Below are 11,743 nucleotides of genomic sequence, written 5' to 3' on the forward strand. Positions count from 1 at the left end.
AATGTCCCACGGGGAGAGGGGGCCGTGTTGCTATCTATATGTACTTTGTGGTCAAAACCTTGTTGCACCCCCACCTAATAGTTAATAATTTAGTGGTTGAGCACAACTTTCCCTTTTTTGTTATATATCAGTAAATACTTTTTACCCTTTTCCCTTAAGTCACCATTTTATGGGCTGTGTGCTCCCTCAGAGATCACCTGACAGGAAATATTGTAGCTCTGACTGTAACAGGAAGTAGTGTGGGAGTAAAAGACAAAACATTGTCCATTTATTGGCTGATGTGACTTAACATGAACGTGTGCCCTTGGTTTGTGCACATCCTGAGTTGTATCATCCCAGGAGGCAGCCCTTAGTTCTTAAAATCACATAATATAGGATTACCCAATGGCACATACTACTAAAAAGTGTATTTTTATAAAAATGGTTTATTTAGATAAAGCAGAGTTTTACAACTTAAGATCACATACAGTTAACACATTTCACGTTTTCAGTACATTGAAAAACTTTGAGCTGGCCCTCAAATAAGTACCCAACACCATAGAAAAACATAGCTGTATCAGAGAGATGTCATCTAAATTTCATGAAATTTTGGAGACCTGCAGTTGCAGCTAAATCAGGTACAGATTTGTAGTACTTAATTCTGCTGTAGTAAACACACGAATATAGAAATAAATATATAAAATTCTCACAAGGTGGTGTCATACCCTGCTAAAACTAAAATATACCCACAGTCAGAGAGAGATACTAAATACGGGAGCATCTTCTTTCATTGGAACCACTTACTCCTGAATGCAACTAAATATTTAATTTCACTGCCTTAGAAACCTCCCCAACACCTCAATATGAAAGAATGGTTAAGCAGGATCCAAGAGATATGAAGGTCTAAGGGCCTTTTCAGCAAACAATTTTCGAGATATAACTCAATTGAACTACAGTCTAATGACTATAAATCTTTATATCTATGATGATTATCTTTGATGACTATAAATCTTTATGGCACAGTAAGATTACACATTAAATTGCTGTACTTATGAAGGCTGTTGTTAGGGTATGTTATTTGAAGTTATATACTGTGAGAGATGCAGTAAAAAAAAAAAAAGATTACTTTTTGGTGTATTTTCCACCAATGTTTAAGGTGGTATACAGGTAGTACCAGGAAAAAATGCCTGGTTTTGCAGCAAGTAGTGCTGTTTTTTTGGTAGCAGCTTAGAAAAAGCTGGATAAGTGAGTTCCTGGAGTGAATGGTGGGAGAGTAGGAGAGACCTTCTATTCCGTGCTCCGTTTGGTGTTTTCAGTTGGCCACCTGTAGGTAGCTTCCTGCCTGTGGCATTCCACAGCATTGTTAGTTGGAGGGCGGGGGTTGATTGTTGACTCACAGAGTGGGGTTCACTCTCAGAGTGGGGCACAGAGCAGGAAGGTTGCCTGCCACTGCAAGGAGCAGAGGGAGCTGTAACCAAGTGCCAGGAGTTACTGAAAAAAGGTCTCTCAGAGCAAGGCACAGGTCGGGAAGGCTACCTGCCTGTGTGAGCAACACCCAGAGAGGGTAGGGGTGCTGCTTGCCACTGCAAGGAGCGAAGGACCTGTAGCCAAGTGCCAGGAGCTACTGGAAGGCTACCTGCCTGTGTGAGGAACTTCCAGAGGGGCTGGGGGTGCTGCCTGCCACTGCAAGGAGCAGAGGGAGCTGTGACCATGTGTATGAGTGCCAGAACAACAAGGCTTAGTGAGAAGCCAAAGTGTGGCAGAAGCTGGTGAGCTGGTATCCCAGGAGGGGAGAGACAGCAGGGCTCAGTGAGTAGCCTGAGCGTTGACAGGTATGAGAGTCACCGTGCATGTGTGAAGGTCGTTGGGTGGATGGTGAGAAGCCTGGGAAAAGGTTCCAGAGTGTAAGAGTTACTCTGAAAGGTGAGAGTCCCAAAGAGGGGACAAAATCATGAATAAACTGTTCGCTAATGTTTATGTTGGGAGGAGTTTTTTTGCCTGAAGGAATAGTGTCCCTGTCTCTTTGCTCCTGATCCGCTGTGTACCTGCCTACCACAGCTAATTCCCCCCAAAAAATATGTGTACAGGCAGACATCATGTCACAATAGATATAATGCAAAATGCTTAAATTTGCCTCTCCAATTTTTTTTTAGAAATAGTGGGAATTATAGGTGCAGTACTAAGAGCCCAAACATTTCTGAATATTGGGCTGATCCAGATGTTTCACCATCAGATCACAATGACAGGAATGCAGACCATTGGGCCAAGGATTGCATCAATGAATCAAAATGATACTTGACCTGTGGGGGGGCCCCATCCATGGGCCGATAAGCGGTCAACTTGGTCTGAAGGGGTCGAATCAGAATCTGACATTCTGGTCCAATCCAGTCTGAATCACACAGATGATTTGTGACCATCTTATTTAGGCCAGACAGTGCAATAAATATACTCTACAACTGGAAACCCAATATCAGTTTCTAATGAAACTAATAGAGGATCTAGGGCAAGGAGCTCATATAATAAGCTGTACAATCACTCACTACAGAAAAACTCACCAACTTTCTATTCATTTCTATTGAATTGTATTTATTGAATGGTGAACTATTAACTTTTACCCATTAATAAATACACCTCAAAAAATCCTATAGGAATGAATACAAAGCATGAAAGGTGAGTTTATCTGTACTGAGCTCTGATTTCACTCTTTAATGAAATCCCCTAGGGCCATGAAAGATGGGAGATTTGTAACCCTCGATAAATCTGCACAAATGAGATTCTAATGATCAGATCATAACATAGACCTGAGCAGATACACTGGGAAAGGACGAGCCAATGTGGTTTTGCCCAACAGGGTTTATAAACTGCCTAATAGATATCTGGACTTTTTTGGTCAGATATTAGTTTGGCAGGCTGTCCTCATACACAGGCCAACAAGTTGACAACTAAAATTGGCCATACAGGGGCATATTAAAGCTGCAGTTTTAGCCCCTTCAGATTGAGTCAGCAAATTATCTGACTGTGTATGGGGCCTCCTGGCAGGCCTGCCCAACTGATATCTGGCCAAAAATCACAGATATTGATCAGGCAGGTTTTAAAGTCCCACTGGCTCCCTGATGCTGTTCTGGCCCCAATAGTCTGTATTATGAGGTCCAAACAACTGGTCAGTCTGATATTGCCTACCTCAGGGAAAGATCTAAAAGGGAAGACCAGAAAAAGATCTTTTAAAATATGGCAAGTTTTAGTCTGGAGGGACAGAATCAGCAGCTTATGTCTCCCAGTGTATGGTCATCTTATGACGGTGACTTGTGTAGCCTTTCTGTTGTGTTTAATGTCTATTCAAGTAATTACAAAGGGAGTATAATCTAACAACCAATGGCAACTGGAAAATTCCAGACATAGCAATAACAGAAAAAAATGTAAATTGATATTGTATGCATACGGAGATATCTTATCAAAGTGACATTAACATATTTGTGTTATCATCAAAGCATATGTAATTTACTTACTTGTGTATCTGAAAGGCTCTTCGGCGAGGACAGGAGAAAGGTTTCGAGGGCCATTGCTTTGGTGTGCTGGTGACTGGATGAGGTCTTGGTTGTCATACATATACAAGGAGTCCACTTGTAACTTATACTGAGGCAGCTGATCTTCTAGCATACTGACCAATTCTACCTCGGGAGCATCTTTGCTGGAATGGACATCTGTATTTTTTTGTACACACAATTGAGGCAAAGTAAAAAGTTTTTTCAGGTACAATCTTAGACTACTGTAGTCTGAATTATTATAAAAAATAGCTAGAATAAAGTGCTTTGTGGGCGAAATAAGGAAATGTATTCATCTGGTTATATTTAACTATGCTAATGAAAAGCGACTAAGTTATCAACATTCAAAAATGTTGTTTTCTCTTTAAAGAACTTGTCTGCTCTATTGTTTTCAGGTATGATATTTATTCTTGATAATGTCACTATCTACCCAACCTGTGCCATTGCAATGTGCAAATAGATCGAACCTGCAATGGCTTACTATCAGCACACAATTACAAAATATTTATACAGAACCTTTGTCATACAGGACTCAAAGCACCTCACAGTAATCAAGGCACCTAAAGTATGCTGGGACACGAACAGATTAATGCCCATCCTATGGTTAATGTTCAGCAATGTTAATGTTCAGCAATATTAGCATAGTTAACACAATGATTAACAATATTGGTAGAAAAAAAAAGACATACGTAGGCTGTAAAATACTGGCATATGGTAAATTACCACTGCCAGTATTTTACATAGATATATGGTACTTTACTAAGATCTTTGATTTGTGTACCATGATATCTATTCCAATAATGGTCTTGGCATTTAAAACCTTTCAATTAACTCTTGGCTAATACAGTGGCCATGATTTTTATTGGGAAATGAAGTATTGTTTACATTGTCTAAGTCTTGATTCATTAGTAGTTCTTGGAATTAAAACAGTACCATTTATTTTCACATAAAACTGCCCCATGTCAGGGAAACTGTACCTTTCTTGGAAGCTTTGATGAGTTTTTCATACTGAGTGGGCTATAAATTTCAGAAAAACATCTAGCTTGACATGAAAAGATTTGAGGATTTTTTAAATAACAGGGGCTATATGGAACAAGGCCCAAAATTGGGATGCTATATTACTCTGGGTGGGATAACACTACTTTTTTGTAAACAGCTTTTTTGTGAACAGTAGCATATAGGTTCCGGTTAGTTGGTGACACATATACCTATTTATAAGGGACTCTGTAGCAATCATCTTGGGTGTTCGTCAAACTGCATTTGCTTTCTATTACTTCAACATTACTTGAAAAAGTTGTACACATATAAATATTTATGCAAACTATGAATATTAAGGTTTATTTGCAAGCTCTAAACCGTGCTATTAATGGGTTGTCATGAGCAGTCCTCATGTGGTCACTACCAGACACACATGAAATATACTGCTCTACAATGCTCTAGTTTAATATGGAATCCATCGCAAAAAAACGAAATAAGCCAAAAATTGTATTCTCATTTAAATCTGAATGCAGTTTTCAAACCTGAATTTTAAGTGAGCATAAATTTGTTGTCTACAGTTGCTCAATGCAGAACACACATCATGCAGGATTTTGGATTCAGTTTGGGCTACCTCTTGCAAAATAGAACCCCACATTTAACATTTGAAGCAAAGCATTTTTAAAACTTTTAGCTAAACTACTGAATTATCCCAACAAAGCTGCTTCCATTTAGTGATGCATCGAACATCTTGGTTTGGGATTTGGCCAAATACCGAAAAGAATCCGAACCCTCAGTGCTACCAGAAATTCCCAGGAAATTTTTTACTTTATATAGATTCAGTTCACTCCGGCTCTTTGATTTAGCCGAATCAGAGTAAAAAAGGCTCTAATTTGTTTGAATCCCTACTTCCATCACATGCATTACTTTACAATGCTTACAATCCCTTTGATCCCTTTGATAGGTAGAGTAGTTGATCCCTTTGATAGGTAGAGTAGTTGGCTTAAGAGGGTTTTTACATTAGCTTATAGCATTTTTTTCTGTAAGAATCAGCATATAACACCTACCATGTCTTGATGATAGGCTTGCTTGGTGGATATTCATGAGTATTATTATTAGTCTCCTGGCAGTTGATGATAGAATTGTGAGTAGAGCATCTGCTTTTAGTTCAGATATGGAACACGGAGACTTCTTTGTTACTTTACAGCTTTGCAAAGTGGTTGCTGAAGTTGCAGTAATAAAATCATTTGCAGTCTCTGCTGTGAAGGGTTCCAGTGCGCAGCATATCTTAGGTTCATGATGATAGCACTGCTTCTTCAACTTTGTAGGAGAGCTAGCAACATGTCACCTAGAAAACATGGACTCAGTCATGATTTGGCATTTCAACAATATACACTGTTATAACATTCCACTAACACAAATGTGACAAAAGCAACACAAACAACTACTAAACCGCTAAACTATTTGATCCCTTTTACTGTGAAAATGGAACTGTATCTTTTAGTACACAAAAGGCCAAGTTTTATGCAAACTAAGCCAGGATGTTGCTTGGATGATTTCCTTTCAGTTTAACTTAAGCATTCTAAGGTCACAGTGAAAGTTCTTGACAAACGCTTTGAGCACTTAAAGCTTAAGGTGCACATTTCCATGATTTTACACAATGGTTCCTGCACTACTGTTTGGATTGTACACAAGTGGCTTCTGCTACATTGCTTGTAAAGAGGTACTGACAACAGAAAGTACGCATCTATCATGATATTGTCTTTGCATGCTATTTATAATTTTGCTTTTAAGGGGAAGAAAAAGGTTCAGTCACTGGTGGTGATGCAAATATTAGGCACCCACCAGTGATTGTAATTACTGACCTGAAACCCGGGTTGGTGCTTCTGTCAGCAGGAAACTGCCCCAGTCCAGGGTATCTGTGAGCAAGCAATCCTCTGGAGTGAGAAGCCAAACTTTAACAAAAAAAAAAAGCCAGCTCCTTCACTCTATTGCGCATGTGGCAGCCCCTGGATTTTAAAGAAATAAGAGGATTGCTCACACACATGTACCCTTCACCGGTGCAGTTTTCTGCTAACAGTAGCACCGGTTTGGGGTACCAGCTAAGTAAACACAATCACTGGGGTGTGCCAAACATTTGAGACCCCTCCAGTGATTGAAACTTTCCTTCTTTAAAAGTATTTGCCCAATGCTTTTACATTACTTAATGATCCCCCGTGTTCCTCTATGAAGGGTTTGTTATATTTGAGCAGCAGATAAGCTACAACAGACATGTTTGTAATGGAACAGTCCAGTTGGCAAAACTGTCAGGTTTAGGAACTACAAATTACAATTACTTACAAATGCAGCCCTATCAGTGAAAAACTATCAATATGACCTATAGGCAATTTTTAATGTACACTAATGTTTCAAAGAGTGTTTTTTTAGTGTCAGTGTCGCTCTTTAAGAGCTGCGGCATCCTTCAAAGTTTTGGACAACCTTATGAACTGGGGTATACTGAGAGAAGAATATACTGAGTGAATGTAAGTTACGCTAATTTCTTGCCATCGGTTAGTAAGTACCAGTAAAAAACTGTGCCAGTCTAATTGGCACTCATATATGTTATATATTTTTTAATTATAAGAAATGTTTTACAGCTGTTTAAACATTAGCCATTTTCCCTTTTCAGATTTAATTGTGCATATATAAAAATACCAGACTTCAGATGACAATATAACTAGTATAACAAATGCCAGAACAGCAATTTCTTTGGAAACATACTTGATAATAATAATAACAGCTATAAAGTGCAAAAGGATCTGCAGATAAACAGGAGCCAATAATCCTAACTGTGGAAGTACAGTGCAATAAACAACAAAACAACCTGGATCTTTTTAACTAAAACAGGCAGAATGCATGCCCATGTAATTACTAAACTCCCACTGAATGCAGGTGTATATTGCCCCTTTAACATTTATCAAATTTGTTATCTGGGACCTGTATACATGTCTTTATAACTTCACACAACAAAAGAAAGACAGTTGTTCACTATTTTATTGCTGCCATGATGGCTACTTTTTATTTCACTTTTCTAGCTATAACAAGAAAAACAAGTCTGTGACAACAAGCAAGCCACAACCCAACCAACCACAACAGAGAGGAAACATTCTACTTTTATAGTTGCTTTTTTGTAGCATTGGGTGAACTCTGCTTAACCCACTGCTAGGGAACAGTGTAATCTAAAATAATCATGCTGCAGCACTCTGAATGGTGTAAAGTTGTATTTTTTTTTTTACTTCTAAATAACTTCCCAACATACATTAATTACAATCTTGCCACAATGCCTTGCATGTTGCTTCAGAGGCTGTTAATCAGAAGGTTTCAAGAATTTGACCTTTTGTATTCTCTGCACTGCTGGTTCTGACAAAAACTGCCTTTAGTAGCAATTATATTAACAAAACAAAAATCTAAAAAAAAAAAAATTATTAAATGTAAATTGGACAAATGCTTATATTTACATTTACTTTTATTATGCAATAAAAAAATTAGTGTGCAATGACACATGGGGCATTTGTGGAGAGTACAATTTCCCCCAGACATCCAAATGCCCAAATATAACTTTCAATTGCAGCACATGGGAATTTCCAGTTTTAAAACACTTAAATCAGTTAATCTCACAAAAATGCCACCTCCTGCATTTTCCCACAAACAATTTTGTCATGAAACTACTTTAATTATGCAGTAACACCATAATTACATTAAGAGTTTCCTGTCTGAAGTAGATTTGGCCTCAGTACTTGAAAAAATTGCTTGACAATGGCTAGGAATTAAAACTAGTGTAACCGTGACATCTTAGCTAAAATATCTTTACTGTTAATCCTACCCTGGGGTTCTGCATGACTTCGGCAGTGTGTGTAGCAGCTTCCATCTAAGCTTCCTCCAGCTGTACAATTGGCATGGCAGATTATCCCACTGCAATACCATTTAATTACTTTAGTCTTGTAAGAAGCTTGTGATTACAGATTAAACAGTTAGGCATTAGCATTTAAACAGAATCAAGAACTATTTTTACAAAGAAAAAGGTAGAAGTGCAATTAGCCATTAAATATCTACCTATGATAACATAGCAAAATGAAAAACAATAACAATTCTGATGCCGAAATGGTTTGGAGAGTGTATATGCCTTGCTGATCACAGGCTAGAAGGGGCATAGGTGTCCGTTTGTACATAGTTTATACTACAATTCCAACTCCCGAAATCAGCAGTGATAACCCTGGTCTTAATTTCTGTCCTTCCCTTCTGCCCACAGGCTGCCTCTACAGCACCTTGGAATAAAGCTAACTATCCCTCTCTAAATGAGCAAGCATCAACTGTACATTTCTTATGTAGGTGACCAACTCGCCATAGCAAGCAACAGAATAGTTACACAATGGTCAGCACCAGACTCGAGTGCTGAGACTCACAATTGAGGAAGATGGCCATACACAGTCAGACAAGGTCTGCTGACTCAGCCCCTGAAAGCTGATTATCTTTATCTGATAAGCATCGGCAGATATCTGAAAGGCTGGAAAAATAGTGGCCCTTGCCCACATCAGTGCGTTGGTCCTTGCCCCACAATTTGTCCTCAAAGGCTTCTTGTAATATCCAATCTTTGGCCCCTAGACCAATGATCAAATCAGACCATCATCACTGCTATGGAAAGTGTAACTATAATAAACAGAGAGAATAGCAAATTTTTATTTTTGACAAAACAACAGCCATTAATAAAGACAATGTATTTTCTTCTTGTGTATGTCCTAGAGTTCATACGCCTGACTGCTTCCTCCCAGTCTCACACAAAGGAAAGTTGAGCAGCACTCACAAACAGGCTTTTTTAGAGACTCAATAGGAACAGCTACAGGAAGCCCTAAAACAGGATGCATTTTGGGCTACACCCTAAGTAATAGGTATAATTCCCAGTCTCCCAGATTATTGCTTGATCTAAAGGTGTCCATACAGGGGTCAATAAAAGCTACTGGCAGTCCGAGTTGGCCACTTTTCGTCCCATTTATGGGGGCCCTCAGATGAGCCTACCTGACATATCTGGATGAAACTCAGACAGACATTGATCGGGCAGGTTTTAATATCTTGTTGGGACAAGAAGCACCCTGCATATCAATCTGATATCACCAACCTTAGGACAATGCCACACAGGGTACTATGGTGCCTGCCAGGCAACAAAACACTTGTAAATACTTTTGCCATGCCACAGATTTTTCAGATGATAAATACAACTACAAACTTCTCCATATTAATAGTTATCCCATTGATTATATATCTGGGATGTGCTACAATACTCAAAATTGGAAGGCCTCAACATGGCATGCTTAAATTGCAACACCATGCTTTTCATATAATCCATATTTATACATGTGGGTGTGTCAAATGACTTGCCTACTACTGTAAAATGCTGGAATAGTATTGTCACTGGCTCTAAATAGCTCTCTGTAAAGCTTCCTGCCACTATCTTATCTCATGTGTCTTACACAATAGAATTCTGTATAATGGAATCTGAGTTTATCTTTTACCCTGAAGTCTGATTTAAAACATGTTTGGTAACTATTTTATACAACGTATCTAGGTGACTAAGAACATGTAGCACTTGCAAAATTATACCCCCTTTGAGAATTGTACAAAAATACCTCAAAAACAAAGAAATATATATACATTTTAATACAGAAATAAAACCCACCAAGCATTGAAAATATGACACTATTTTGTGGGATTCTTTTTATCAAAAGGCAAACATTGGGTTTGTTACATAAATACTATAAAAACCACCTGGCAACAAGGTTCCACTGAATGACTGTTAGGGAGGGCAATAAGTGCATATGCAATGTTGTACATGTGGGCTTCTCATCATGTTAACATTGTTTTCAACGGGAAGTGAGCTCTTAATAATGCCTCCTGAGACTACAGACACATGGGACCTGATCATACATCGAGCCTTGGTGACTTTGCAATGTATACTCTAGTCATCATTATTCAAGGCATTCTGTCTCCTCAGTGTTTGCCTACATAAATGCTATATAACCAGCACAAGCAAACAAGCATTTCCTAAACTGCAGCTTTACAATCCAAGTAGTCAATATGCACCTTGTTTTAATGACAATGATGCATAAGATGACTGTGTAAAACCAATGATGCCTGGAAATTTGACACAGCCTAAAAGATAGCAGAGACTAAACAAAACAAAGATCAGCACCAGTTTTAAAAGACATGTTCCATGAACGGAAGTTCCCAATGAAGTATGTATAAATGTAATTTAATGTCTGAGTATAGAGAATGACATAACCTGCCCATACTGATAATTCCACTTGAGTTCCCTGCCACAGAAAGTATAGTCTGACATAGCTCTACAATAAAATACTCGATTGGATAAGATGGATAAGAACTACCATGGTGATTAAACCACAATTAATTGGGCAAAAGCAGCTGGGGGGGTGCAGATAGAAGCCCAGATGATAGCCAGTTTTATGTTTCCTCCCATGACCTACTGAGTGGGAATTGGCATGGCCAGCAACACTGCATCACACAGAGGATGGTAATGTCACCATTTCAGCTCACTGCAGATCTCAAAATAAAACAGGATTTAGCCTCAGCAGAAACAGCATGTCCTGGTCTAGTCACGTGGAACTGCATGGCATTACGGTACCCTCAGTCTGTGCCAGTGCAGGGCACTACGGTACCCTCAGTCTGTGCCAGTGCATGGCACTACGGTACCCTCAGTCTGTGCCAGTGCAGGGCATTACAGTACCAGCAGTCTGTGCCAGTGCAGGGCATTACAGTTCCCTCAGTCTGTGCCAGTGCAGGGCATTACAGTACCCTCAGTCTGTGCCAGTGCAGGGCATTACAGTACCCTCAGTCTGTGCCAGTGCAGGGCATTACAGTACCCTGTCTGTGCCAATGCAGGGCATTACGGTACCAGCAGTCTGTGCCAGTGCAGCATTACAGTACCCTCAGTCTGTGCCAGTGCAGGGCATTACAGTACCCTCAGTCTGTGCCAGTGCAGGGCATTACAGTACCCTCAGTCTGTGCCAGTGCAGGGCATTACAGTACCCTCAGTCTGTGCCAGTGCAGGGCATTACAGTACCCTCAGTCTGTGCCAGTGCAGGGCATTACAGTACCCTCAGTCTGTGCCAGTGCAGGGCATTACAGTACCCTCAGTCTGTGCCAGTGCAGGGCATTACAGTACCCTCAGTCTGTGCCAGTGCAGGGCATTACAGTAC

The 11,743-nt window shown here is 39.5% G+C and overlaps 1 protein-coding gene across 4 annotated transcripts in view; it reads right to left on the minus strand.

Annotated features, from left to right (window-relative positions):
• The window catches only part of trak2 (trafficking protein, kinesin binding 2), a 30,881-nt gene that overhangs the window by 18,398 nt on the left and 740 nt on the right, over positions 1 to 11,743 (minus strand). For all 4 annotated transcript variants that reach the window (XM_002936536.4, XM_012971167.3, XM_004917779.4 and 1 more), the window contains exons 2-3: positions 5,564 to 5,844; positions 3,486 to 3,680 (exon numbers count right to left, since the gene is read on the minus strand). In XM_002936536.4, coding sequence (XP_002936582.1) covers positions 3,486 to 3,680; positions 5,564 to 5,600 — 232 coding nt within the window. In that variant the 5' untranslated portion in view covers positions 5,601 to 5,844. The remainder of the gene's footprint in view (positions 1 to 3,485; positions 3,681 to 5,563; positions 5,845 to 11,743) is intronic.

This window comes from Xenopus tropicalis, chromosome 9 (genome assembly GCF_000004195.4).
Source record: "Xenopus tropicalis strain Nigerian chromosome 9, UCB_Xtro_10.0, whole genome shotgun sequence".
Classification (NCBI taxonomy): Eukaryota; Metazoa; Chordata; class Amphibia; order Anura; family Pipidae; genus Xenopus; species Xenopus tropicalis.